Source organism: Schistocerca nitens, chromosome 1 (genome assembly GCF_023898315.1).
Source record: "Schistocerca nitens isolate TAMUIC-IGC-003100 chromosome 1, iqSchNite1.1, whole genome shotgun sequence".
Classification (NCBI taxonomy): Eukaryota; Metazoa; Arthropoda; class Insecta; order Orthoptera; family Acrididae; genus Schistocerca; species Schistocerca nitens.
The window spans coordinates 692,882,175-692,896,210 of record NC_064614.1 but is presented as its reverse complement, the minus strand read 5'-3'; the positions used below and the strand labels follow the sequence as shown (position 1 = coordinate 692,896,210).

At 37.0% G+C, this 14,036-nt stretch overlaps 1 protein-coding gene across 1 annotated transcript in view; it reads left to right on the top strand.

The window, feature by feature from the left end:
* The window catches only part of LOC126259433 (serine/threonine-protein kinase unc-51), a 176,981-nt gene that overhangs the window by 80,456 nt on the left and 82,489 nt on the right, over nt 1-14,036 (top strand). The window contains exons 12-16 of the mRNA XM_049956246.1: nt 1,736-1,856; nt 1,944-2,088; nt 2,464-2,559; nt 7,113-7,272; nt 8,093-8,239. Of these exons, the coding sequence (XP_049812203.1) occupies nt 1,736-1,856; nt 1,944-2,088; nt 2,464-2,559; nt 7,113-7,272; nt 8,093-8,239 (669 nt within the window). The remainder of the gene's footprint in view (nt 1-1,735; nt 1,857-1,943; nt 2,089-2,463; nt 2,560-7,112; nt 7,273-8,092; nt 8,240-14,036) is intronic.

Below are 14,036 nucleotides of genomic sequence, written 5' to 3'. Positions count from 1 at the left end.
TTGAATTTCTTTAATTAATTTAATTTCAGAATATGAATCATCTTTCCAGATACACTGTATTGCAATGACTTTATCTTGTTAATTGCATTTATCCAGTCACGTGGTTTCTTTCACTCCCATGCCACTAAGCTTTTTGGCATTTTGATCCAGACACAAAGTTCACTATCAAGTACATGCCATGCTCATAAACATGGATGAAAAACAGAAGTGAAAGCTAAATCAAACAATGAAAATTCCAGGTTGGAATGTCAACTATACTATGAAAAGGGTAGATTGCTACTCACTATAGATGACATACTGAGTTACGCACAGCCACAATGAAAAGACTGTTATGCACTGAGCTTTCAACCAAAACCTTTCTCAGCAAAAAATGCACGCGCGCACACACACACACACACACACACACACACACACACACACACTTACTGCTGCCATCTAATACCTGCACATTCTGCCATATAGTGCTCTACCTCCCCCCCCCCCCTCTACCCTATCCGTCTACCTCCCCGATCCCCACCCCACTCTGGATTGCTGCATTCGTTCAGCATGACAGTTGCATTCTGGCTTTAGCAGCTGGAGATAGTGTTACTTTGTGTGTGTGTTTTTTTTATTTTATATAAAAAAAGAAGCGTAATGTTTAACAGTTTTTTCTTTGTGCCTGTCTGCAGCTCAACCTGCCATCTTTACAGAGGGTGGCAATCTATCCTTTTCAGAACTAAAAGCTGCTAATTGACCCTCAATAAAAAGCAAACATCAGAATCATAACAACAGTGATGGCAGACAATAACAAAGTACAGTCAACAATATTAATAATGCTGAAATTTCAAAACAGTCTAATGTTTCTGCTCAGAACTGAATGTCCAAAGGTGTGATTCCAGACTCCTTTAACAATAATGGCAAGAGAAAATGGTTAACTGTGAAATTGAAGTACCAATGTGTGAATGTGCATAGCACTACTTCATGCCTGTGAAATACTATTTGCTGCTTTTCAAAAGCTGTAAAATGTAAACAGACTTGTGTGCATGCATATTATTTATGTGTATGTAGCTTGTAACATAATTTCCTACACAATATAGTTACGTACCACACACATGAATGGCAGAATAAGTGTTTTTTTTTTTCAAGTGCTAAATTCAAATGATTTTTAATTAATGGACATCATCACACCTTTTCAGCTAAATGGAACGCAGCAATCATTAAAAGTTGGCGATGTTCCTTTCTTATTCATGTACCTGTAAGGGAATTGTCATGCTCAACATTAGCTTCATTAGTTAGGCACATGTGTTAATTATATCTGAAATAACTTAATCCACAACAATATATTAACTAGTTTCAAATTATGAAAAGACTTGTTTCATTCAGAAGAGTGGATAGCTGTCAACTAAAACACTTAGAAGTGGTTTCAGTTGAAAGTTTGAGTACATGGTTCAACTGACAGAAAAACTGTAGACTCCTTTCATTTTACAAGAAAGAATGAGTAATTCAGTCACTATGCTGAATTGATTTTTTTTTTTTCATTTGGTTGCTCCCACAGATTGATTCCACTCAAAAAAATGAATGAATAATTTAACCAATATGTAAAACTTCAATCGAATGTGTCGATTGTTTTCCAACAACTGACAGGATCAATTGTTTTCATTTGGTTGTTCCCATTACTAACTATTTGTGTCCTCCAATAAACATGTAATCCTTAGACTGGTCTGACGGGCATCTGATTTACTTTTTAACTGCATAGGATCACCAGTGTCTTGTAGAGGTCAAGGCAGTAGCTCAAGTCCAGAAGAAACAGATGACTTTGTTTTGGTTCCATCAAATATTCCTTCTGATCAGTCAAGTGATAGCAACATTGAAAGACAGTAAGTTTATAGCAAAGATTTCCTTTTATTGGCCATACATACTTTGAATTTACAAAGATGTTTAAATTCATAATAATTTTTCTGCAGGGTGAAAGGTATTCGACCATGCATGGCAATAGCTAGTCCACCAAGGCCAAGTTTCCTGCCAATATCAGACCCCATCCCTGTACCAACACAAAGGGATGCTTATCAGCAGTTACAAACAAATGATGGATTGCAGTCACCAAGTAAGGTATGTGGTTTTGTAGATGTCAGTGAATGAAGTAAATTGAGAAAATCCAATTCAAAAATAAGAAATACAATTTAGAACAGAAAAATATAGAAGACAGAAACAATAGACAGAAAGTATTGTTTTTAGTTGCCTACAGCTGATAGGTTTGTCTGTTTTTATTTTATCGTGTACTAGAAAATGAGGGAAAAAAATTACATATAATTTACCCATTAACATTTTGACTTTTGATGTAAAAAAATGAGAACTGAAAGCTGTAACAGTAACTCAACAATTTTCAGTATTTGGCTGTATTTATTAAGTGAACTACTGTGTAACTGTTGATTATGAAAATATCAGTGGAAATAAAGCCTGTAAAAATTTATATTTATTTTTCAGAGTACAGTTCCTAGATCACAACCAATCAACATGAAGAGAGGGAATGATTATTCGAGAACAGCTCCACCAGATCTTAGCTCACTGTCACCACCTTCTGTAAGTTCTTTCAGAATGTCACAACCTGAAAGATTTTTTTAGTTTTAAGTAGTGCATAACATACTAACAAAGTGGGGGTTGAAGTGGGGAAGGAGGCAGATTTCTAATGTGTGAAACATCATGTGGGTCATACAATTGTATTGGCGAAAACAAATTCATTTTGGTAAAATGTGAACCTATGATAATTGTACTCCATGCTGTATTTGACATGTTGTTGGCACAGCCATTTGTTTTTGATGTCACTATATTATTTTTTTTGTGTGTGTGTGTGTGTGTGTGCGTGCGTGCGTGCGTGCGTGCGTTCGCTTGTGTGTGACACAATGTTTGAAAGTGGCAGTTTGTAGCAATGAAATGTTTGTAAATGGATCACCACACAAGATCCCATCAGTTGAAAGGGAAAGCACTTACAGAAACAAGAATTAAATAACATTTAGCATGCACAAGAACTGGCACCTATATCTGTACAAATTTTGCCTATTGTTCAGAACTTCCAGAAAGCACTTCCAATAAAGAATGCTGTGCATAACAAGGATGGGTTGCTCATTAATAGTAGTAGTTGAATCATGCAAGAAAAACCATTTAAAACATTCTGGATGACAGCAAAAATGTGTACAACCAACCATTTTGCAACTGTTTATGTTTTGTTACATATTATTAGAAAACCAAGTAGTTTTGTGTATTGTCAAAGCAGCAGAACAAGTGCCCCTCAGTCCCCTGCCACTCCAGAGACAAGCTTATGGAAGGAGGAACTCTTTCTCTGCGACCTTCATGGTACTGAAAATCCTCCCCCCCCCCCGCTCCCCCCCCCCCCCCCTCTCTCTCTCTCTCTCTCACACACACACACACAAACACACACAGAAAATTTGACAAATTGTCAAACCACCACCACTGGCCAGGTTCTTTTATGTGATATGAGGTTAATTAATATTTCAATACATACACATATTGATTGATCAGTACAGTCAAATCGAATGAATAAAAAGTACACAAAAAGAAGTACTTCTTATGAAGTCCTCCTCCAAAGCATTTTGAGGACTGCATCAGTTACACAACTCTATTTGTTCATGTTCCATGTACATTCTCAATACAGAATGACTATTAACCCTTTATCTGCTCTGGACGTGTTAACACGCGTGCCTATGTACATGTCCCTGTGTGCTCTGAATGCGTTTACGCGTGCCACTAGTCCTTCTACCTGGTATTCTGAACGTGTTTACGCGTAGACACTTTCAGAGTACCAGGTAGAAGGACTGGTGGCGCACGTAAACATGTTCAGAGCACACAGGGACAGGCACAATGGTGTGCGCGTTAACACGTCCAGAGCAGTTACAGGATTAAGTACTTCCCGTAACACATCAGAAGATCCCTTTCTCCTTTGCAGCAACAGCTGTCATTGACAGTCATTGTTGTGAATGTTTTTATAAGTCATAAGTAATAGAGCTTAAGACAGACCATTCAAGTATTTGTAGTTTATAGAGCTGGAAAATATTTTCTTGTTTGTTTCTACCTTCCTTCTCAGTGTGTGCTTTATGATGTGATGTGATGTGATGTGATGTGATTTTCAGTTTAGACTCATTTTGTGCAGCCCCCCCCCCCCCCCCCCCCTCCTCCCACTCATGCTAGTCCATCCAGTGCAAGTCTCTTCATCTCTGCATAATAATTGCAAGATACACTGCCTGACAAAAAAAGTGAAGCACTCAGAGGTCAAGGTGACATATCAGTTAACTTCTTACACATACACACCATCAAGGGTGTGTAAATGATTACAGCTGCGATTCTCCTTGACTGCTAGAATGACCACCAAAGTACATCATTGTTGTTCATGTTTAATGTTGCTACAAGACATGGTAGAGTATATGTTCCACTCAACTGTGAAGGACATGGAGATGCCATGTACTCATGTGAGACAGTATTATCAGCACCTGATGGAGCTTGGAGGGGATTCTCATTACAGGTCTGCATTTGGCCAGCTGGTTGAATTGTCCAATACACAGATTTTTTTTTATCTGCCAAAGTTTTTATTTTTTTCAAACAAAGACATTGTACCTTTCAAAGCACTTCCCTTCGGCAGCTATACACTGAAGGGATCATTGTTCTCAGTCTTGGTAGCAGTGCTGCAAGGCTTCAAATAGTAGGGCCTTACATGTCGGTCGTGTTGTTTTGAATGTTCTCCAGAATCCCAAAACGACATCCTTTTATTATATTTTTCGATTCTGGGTAAAGAAAAAAGTCACAAGGATTCAGATCAGGGGAATAGGGAGGTTGTGGAACAACAGGAGTGCCTTTTGAGGTCAAAAATTCTGTGTTGGAAGTGGTCAGATGACATGGGGCATTATCATGATGCAACATCCACTTGTCTGCTGTGTTAGATCTCACTTGATGCACCCTTTCCCAAGGCTTTCAAGGTCATTGACAATTTGTCCTGAAGGGACAAATTCTGTAGGCATGTTACCCCTACAGCCAAAAAAGTCAATCAGCGTTGTTTTGCTCATTTGAGATTTATTTGGCCGAGGAGATGACTCAAGTGTGCCACTCCTCACATTGCCACGGGCTCATTGTGAAAAAGTCAGGATTCATCACCTGTGATCACATGGCTGAAACCATTTGTGGTCATTGGCAATCCTGTCAAGGAGATCAGCACGTTTCTTCACTTATCCTTTTGCTTAATTGTGAGGTTTTTCGGCACCATTTCGGCACAAACCTTTCGCATGTGGGAAACTTTGATCAAAATTTGATGTATGGAGAAAAAGATGAACAGTCACCTGTCATACTTATTGTTAAACATTGTTATGATCTTACAAGAGCACATGCACATCCAGTGGCCTGTTTTTGTACTAGAAGATCTCCTTGAATGAGGTTCATTTTTCAACTTGTTTTCGTCTTTCGAAAAATGATTTGTGACAATGAAAAACTTGTGCTCATGATAAGGAATGTTTCCCATTGGCCCATTCCAACTTTTCTAAGGTCACAGTCACGAATTACCCAAGTTTAACACAGAACTTGATTGCATAATATTGCTCAAAATTCTGGTGTCCCATTTTTGTCACACACAGTGAAAACACACATTCACTGATTTTGCTCTGAAAAATGATGTGATGGATTTACAGTGCTGAAACTTTGACTGAGCATCTGTAAGGAATGAACACACCGGCCTACACAAATAGAAAGTCATAGCATTTTCAGATTGCTTACAATGTTGTCAGTCTCATTACATTTATCACACATCTTCTACATACCTCCATAACAAGACTGACATTTCCTTGATGCCTAGTCAACTGATTCTTCTTTTAGTCAGTGTGTGCCATACATTTCTATTCTCCCCTATTAGATCTGTACCTCTTAATTAGTTATTTGGTCTACCCATCTAATCTTCAGCATTCTTCTGTAACACCACAATTAAAAAGCTTCTATTCTCTTCTTGTCTATACTGATTATCACCCAAATTTCACTCCCATACTGAGGTACACTCCAGACAAATACCTTCAGAAAAAGACTGCCTAAATTCAAGCTGGCGAATTTCTGTTTCTTAGAAGTGGTTACTGAGGAGCAAGATAGTTATTTGCAAGCATCATGCACAGAAATTACTTCATTTGGTGCAGTTAAAGTTACCAAATGGTCAGTTTTTGTTAGTAGAAACTCTCAACTCTCTGAAAATGATTTTAAAATCTTTACTAGATTCCCAATTTATGATGACTGCAGTGCTAACAGGTGATGAACGCAGTGTGGAGAGCTAGTTTTTCATGTTGAAGCTTCGGTAGCCAGTTTTGGTTTGTATGTTCATGCATCAACCAACATGGTTTTCAGTAAGTAGCAATATTTTCTCAGTAAAACAGTAAAGAAAAATGCTCCAGAGCTGAGCAGATGGCTTACTGGTCCCTTCTGCATAGCGACTTCCATGTAGATTTTTTCGTATAACATTCATGAAAAAAACACTATTGTAAGGGATGATGGAAGATAAAAAAACAACTTAATCACCAACAGACCTGGAGCAGGTTGTGACAGAAATATAATGGAAAAATGTTTTCTGATTAGAAGTTTGTTTTAATCATAGTCACTATGAACAGACTAGGGAAAAGAATTAATTACTATACATCAGTATAAGTATGTTAATGGAATATAAGTAATGCAAGGAGTAATGGTAAGAAGTCACCATACAGCTTGTGGCACTGGATCATTGATAGATGCAAAAATGTGGCTGAAACTGTATTGGCAGAACTGAAGCTGTGAGAATGGGTCATGTGTCATGTTTAGTAGTTGTGTGTGTGTGTTTTCTATGAGCTCTGTAGAAGAATTCATCTGAAAGCTAGTACATCAGTCTAGATTTCCATCCCCATTTAGATACATGATACCATTTTCGAAGCAATGCAATATCAATATTAACATTAACTATGGAATCAGAATTGTGGCTGTATTTTTCTTATGTCTCAGGTTTGCTGTAAACATTATTTTTTGGAAGAAAGTAATTGATTATAAGTTAGCTTCATTAAATTTTGTAGATTTACTTCTCTGTGTTGTCATAGTAAGAGCTACTGAAGACAATGGTGGTTGTTCAGGTGCAGTTCATGATAGGTACACCACCTGGTGGAGGGGGTCAACGTCGTCGTTCAGCATCAGGCAGTTCATGTGAAACACCACCACCTGTAACAACGTGGCAAGTGTCTCCTGTCTCTGGAGGAAAGTTAACTCCAACTAGTTCACCACTTAGGCGTTCAGGTAATTGATTGATTTTATGTTAATATATTCTGTTAAATCTTCATTAACAATTGAATAAAATAGTTATATGTTTATTGCTTTATTTGTGCAAAATTAAATAATGTCAGAACACAGAGTAAAGTAATCTAGGTCACATATTCAAAAGTGACAGATTTATATTGACTTGTGTTCTGAGCTTATAATTCAAAGAACTTAACTTTTGCAGTTGCTCAAATTGTTTAATATTTTCCCAGTGGAAATTGCTGTTCAATTATTTATGAGGCAGTATACAACGTGAGTAAATACTTTTCCATGTCAAAAAGTCAGGTATTGAAAGGTGACAAGGTGTAATAGTCAAATGTGCATGAGAAGAGGTGATCAATAACATCATAAGGTGATGACTGAATTGTGTGACGGGTTTCTAGCATGCTGGGATGTTGAAGGGTCAGCCACTTGTGGTACTATTTGAGTATGACAAACATACAAAGTTGCAAAATAGCTCTTTTTATTGCATGATGATGACTATTCACAGGTTTTTGTTTGTAATCCACTCTCAAACCATCCATCCAGTCATAATAAATATTATTCCACATAACAAAAAATCATGACAGTCATTATACAAAGGATTACAGTATTAGTGTTTATGTAACTGTATACAAACAGAATTATTTGAGATGTCACTGGGTGCATAAAAAAAAGTCACTGATGATTTCCATTGCATTTGTTACGTCTTTTTTATGCCCTCTACTTCACTGGTGAACACGTTGAGCTGTGTTGCAACTGGTGTTCTTGTTGTCATTTCCAAAGTTTAATGTCTGTTTTGTTTTTCTTTCAATCACAGGAACAAGTTCACCCCTTCTGAGCGGTCCACTAGCTGTTTTACCGCCTATACTTGGTTCCCCAACTCGTTTGACAGAAAATAATAATCTCCGACATTCACCAATAATGCCATTTGGTACAAGGGCTATGACATTGCCAGAAATTTCAGGTAATACTTTATTTATCTTTGTTTCAGACAGGTTGTAGCATTTTCATTATTAGAGTACTTACAGTGAGATCTTACTGTGGTCAATGCTGACATTTCATAGCTTGGGGTATCGTGAAGCATACATTTAATGCAAAGTGAGCATATTTATGTTAAATGCATGCTATAATCCTTTCATTGTATGACTAAACCTGATGTAAACATTGCAATATGTAGTCTTCCGCATTTTCTGGAACCTCATTGGATTTCAGTTTCACGTGGGACTGCAGCCAAACTGTCACGAGTACTGTCAAGTACGATAATAAGGGTACGTTTTGTGCTGTGCGTTACACGTACATCGACTTAGCGATAATACGGGACAACAGCTTTACTGGCACATTTAACCAGCTGATACAGCCAGCCTGCAGTGACATGGCCAGCTTCAGTTCACACGTAAAACAAAACGAGCAAAGGAACAATGCAGCTGCGAATGTCATTTAATTTTTAAGCAGCATGGAATAATACACTGCAAATCTCCCACAATATGCTCCTTAGACGACTAGGTGAAAACCACAACACGTTATCATTTTTAGCTAACATACTATTGTAACTAAAAACAAGAATGATGAAAATTCCTGACTCAACCACAGGGTAATTTTTCTGCATAAGGTGTGTGTAACGTAAGAGAATATTCAAGGATTCAATAGTTAAATATTGAAGCCACTGAAGGTATTACTTAGTCAGTCGTCTTGTAATCTCTTAGCTCTTTCCTTATCTGAATCCGAGAAATACATTTCAATTCTGGAAGTGTCACCCGCTACATGGATAACAAGCCTATCAACAACAGAATCCACGAAGCCAACCAGGGGCAGCATTTTTTCTTCTTCTTTTATGACGAGCCGTTCTATATCCCGCTAGCGTTCGGCAGTGTTTCGTGAAAAAGTGTGTGCATTAGTTCCAGTATGTCTGGCAGCTTCACTGTCTTGTTAGTTCTCGGACCAAATCTCACACCGTGGCTCAATATCAGTTCTGTTGGGTTCATATTGTAATGGTACAGTAGCAAATGTAAAAAGGCAGCATTTGTATGAATGTGCTCAATGCTGTGAAAATGATTGTTTTTCTTGTTTCTGTGATACTTATCTACCTATGTGTTATAAAACGATGAACATAATCCAAATAAAGAGGATTTTGTTTTTCATTTTTGCCTTAAAAATTAAATTGTTAGGATTTCTTAATTTAAACAACTTTTATGAACACTCTTTCATAAAACGTCGATAATTAAGAGTTTGTATTTGAAATGGAAAAAGGAATTTCGCGTCCAATATGTAATTAGAAACAAGGAGTTGTGTGTTATTCATAAAAAATGATGATGAGTTTCGTAATTTTGAGATGTAGGTATTTCAAATTGAATGAGGAGAAGAAAATGATGCTGTTAACGCTACCTGTTCAATGAAAGTTTATCAACTGCATTACATACAATGCTGGGGAACTTCAAAGCCGATTACCTCCTTAAATTTATGAAAAACACTAAGAACAGCCTATCTCTTGGCACTTTCTAACCATGTTTCATGCGCATGTTTTACTACAGAACAGAAAGCAGCCTCAGCCATTTTCTTACTGCGCATTAACAGCGCAGCAGTCAGCGCACAACACTGCAGAGGCTGAGACTGTACACTATTTTTGAAATGAAAACTATGTGGCTAAAGCATGATTAAGAAAAACGTTGATGGCTGTTAATACATTTGAATATCTTAAAGTTTTATTTAACGTAGCATAGTAATAAGATCAAAAAAGTCACCCAGAACCCCAGGTCATGGGAGACTTAACCAGCGGGGATGAGAAGGAAAGTCTGATTTTTGGGGACTGCACTGGATGTGATTTGAATACCTGAGAGCTTAAAGGTGAAGACAGGGTAATACACACGACAGAGATTACTGCTAAAACATCATGCACAACTTAGTAAGAGTGAAAAGCTAAGTGCATTGTATGTGATAGAGGTGGGAGGCGGACGGTGGAAAATAAACAGCTCAGAAAATGAAAGGTGTAGAAAAATGGATTGAAGAAAGGAATAGTTACTGTGAAGAACTGCTGAGATGAAAGAAATTCATATTATTAAAGATAGATTAAAAGGTCTACTTACCAGCTGCAGCACCACAGTTCAACTGAAAGAATGACATGCTCCTAAGCTTCAAGATTCAGAGTCTTCTTTATCAGAAGAGAGGGAAGGCTGATAATTATTTGCTGTTAGCTAGATGGGGAAGTCATGTGTAACTTAAAGCCTAGGGAGTTATAGTGTGAAAGATTTACGGGGAAATAGACAGTGAATTCAAGAGAATGTTCAGAATGCCAAACAGTAAAATTGAAAGAATGTTTAATGAGCCAGAGGTAAAGTCAGAAAACAAAATAAAACTAAAAATTGAGGCTTTTGTGGTCATTGTTAAAGTATTACCTATTGGCTTTCAACTTGGGATCTTCAGCAAATGTCGGTTCAATTATTTTTTATGAAGTTTTACCACAATGAGTGGCTGGTATTGGCAAGATTCACCCAGTCTGCCACCAGCAATAGACAGTGAACTTTTGATAACATCAGCCACTCATGCTGTTGAAATGTCAGAAAAATCATTAAACAAACACCAGCCAAAGATCCTGAGATAAAAGCCAGCACCACTGCACCAAAATAAAAATCATTGGAATGAAATAAAAGTATAACAGAATTCATAAAGTAAAGCCTATAGGGGTGACAATAGATCTTCAAAAATATGAAGGAGAAAGATTGTAGAGAAGGGGTAGGAAACCACGTAGAGGAATAGCAGAAGTATTGTGCTAGTTATGAAAAAATAGTGGCAGCAACAGTAATAACTCATTAAATTGAGAGCTTGTGAATGATGAGTAATGAATAAATCACCATCTGCGAGTCTGTGGAGTTTGGGTACTACAAGGAAGTGTCACTGTAAGCACCACAGTGAAGCTCTTTATTTGCCATCTTTGTAATTTACATAAACAATATTGTTATTGTTTTGTTGCCGTATTGACTCCCCACACTCTTCAGCAGTTATTGTTGTCATCACAGGAATGTAGTATCTCCAGTGCAGTAGCCATTGTGTTCATCAGTTGTTCATGAGGGGAATTCATGAGGGGAACATTGTTATGACCAGATAAAGATTAAAAAAAGATAAAAGGGATTCACTTTTAATATTCAGTATCTTCGAAACAAAACTAAATGCTGTTAAAGCTCATGTAATATTTGAGCATTGCTTTCATAGGTACTGAACTTGACTAAACTGTGGCTTTGCTGCTGAACTGTTGAAAGCAGCAACTGCCAAGGTACTAAGTGTTATAGGCAATCTTTACTACATACTCCTCTAATCTTGGGTGGTTAGAAATTGGAATGCTTTGGGCAAATAGTTAGTTTCACTGTAGTTCACACAAAGATTTGGTAGTAAAAAACATATTATGTAACAGAAGTTGCCACACACTCTCCTGTCACTCAATTTTAGATTGTGTTTAATTCACTCATTAGTGTAGCAATGCCATCCATATTTTTCCCTTCAATAAATTCCAGTGTCCTAAACTTTACTCACGACTATTCCAGTCAAGGTAATTGCAATCTTCTCCAAAGAAGAATAGTGGTCTTACTATAACACAACCGTTCAAAAATGAAATTTTGTCTCTTAATAGGTGCAAGTTACATATTTGCTGTTTGCGTGAAAATGCTGTGAGATGACATGGCCACCTGGATGCACTTTTAATAACTTATGACTTGACCACACTTTTATTTTTCATCAACCCTATGCATTTTGACTTTCTGTCATTTTCAGGGGCTACAAAAATACAACCCAAAACTGGTATCAGACGATATGAAAATATGATACATTTCACCATTGGCAAAAGACATATTATGACGACTACAATATAGCTTCCTAGCTTACCAGTGCTATGTCAGTCATATAAAAACATTGGATACATTGTATCATGTCAACATTCTCGAGCACGAGACAAGTGCAAACTGCTACAAAGTGAAAATTTTGGAAGCTAAGTGGACTAAACCGCTAGGTGTTACCGGGTACGTGCTACCGCCTGCAATTTATTTCTGTTTACAATCACAGTTTTCATTGTTACAATTTATAAAATGATTTCATCAGTCAGTATGGGAATTATTTACAATGTTTTACAGAACAATATGTTACAGATTTTTTCTTTAATCTAATACACTGGAAGAACACACTGATTGACACTGCGGCCAACTGTCTGTCAACAAACAAATCTTTTTATTCACAACTTACAACACATAAACTACTACCATCAGTAGAAGTTCATAAACATTTAATAAAAATTAAAATTATATAGATTACTAGACGATTGTAAGGGAACTGATTAAAGTTGGCACATTTAAGATACCGTACTTAGGATCTTCTGTGATGATATGACCATGAAATTGTTTTACGTGAATAACAAACATTGCAGATCGCCATGTTGCAATTAAGGGAAGGGAGGTGTCAAGGGGTACACAATTTTAATCTGAACATATTAAAAAATCCTGTAAAGCTGTTTGTAACACTGTGAACATAAATGTTTATGAAATGACAATTTAAATAACGCAAAAGCCTTGTGAAATGGCTCTAATAGCACTGTTGTCAACAGTTTTCAAATTGTGCCATGGAGCATGAAATGCTGAGCAACCGATTGTGAATACTCTATCAGCCATGACAAATCTGCATGTATGACACTAAATATGCAGTAAATAATTATATACTTTTACTGATCTTGTGTTCAAAACAAAGCACAGGAGGAAGCTACACAAAGGTCCATAGTCTTGATGGTAAAATACAGAATGGTACGCCATTTATTACAAATAGAATACTGTGTAGTGGCAAACTGTAGTGCGTCGCTCTCTACTGAAGTCCCAGGATGGCAGCAGAACCATAAGTGCTCCGTAAATGGATTGAAAAACCAGTTCTTGGTGAAATCTGTTTGTTTGTTTGTTTAGTATTTCTGATGACAGTTTTGTTTTACTCTGAAAAATCTCAAATTCCTGAGGTGTATTTAAGATTGGTCGGGATTTTGTTTAACGAGTGGTTGTTTCATAAAACTTGCATTTTTATACAGTCTTCGTTGCTGTCATATGTATGCTCTCTTAAATGTTTTTTGAAGGACCTGACAGTCTGTCCTATATAAAAATTATTGCAATGACCACACTTAATCCTGTAAACTCTGTAACGTTCTTTAAATATGGTATTCTTTTAGATTCTTAAGTGATTGCCTGTGCACATATCAAATAACTTTCTTTAAATAAATTTTTGAATGAATGTCTGAACTGTGGGATGGGTGCTGAACTTGAATTATCAGGTAGAGTGTTGCAACTGCAAGTGGTGTGCTTACTCTGTGTTATTGTTAACAAAACTTAACGTGAACTGATTGGCAATCCACTTCCCAATACCAATAAGAAATACAGTCACTGCGGAATACATTCAGGCCCTTAGGCACTGAATCCTGTGTCCCTGTTCAAAACTGATAACTTTGGCCCGTGTGCACATAAAAAAGAAATTAAACTATCTTACCTCTAAAACAGCAACGGTGGTACGCGATATATTCTGGTCTCTCATGAAAAAAATATAAATATGCTAGCTACAGGCTAAGCAGTGTGCAGTGTTGGCCGTAATACTTTGAAATGTACATGAAATTATTTTGGCTGGTAAATGAAAACATCTGAAAAAAATTCAACTTCCTAGAAAAACATATGACCTGGACAGGGAGGCAGTACTGATTGTGGTGAATTACTAACACTGATTTGTTTTTAGCAAAACTATATTGCAAGTTAATT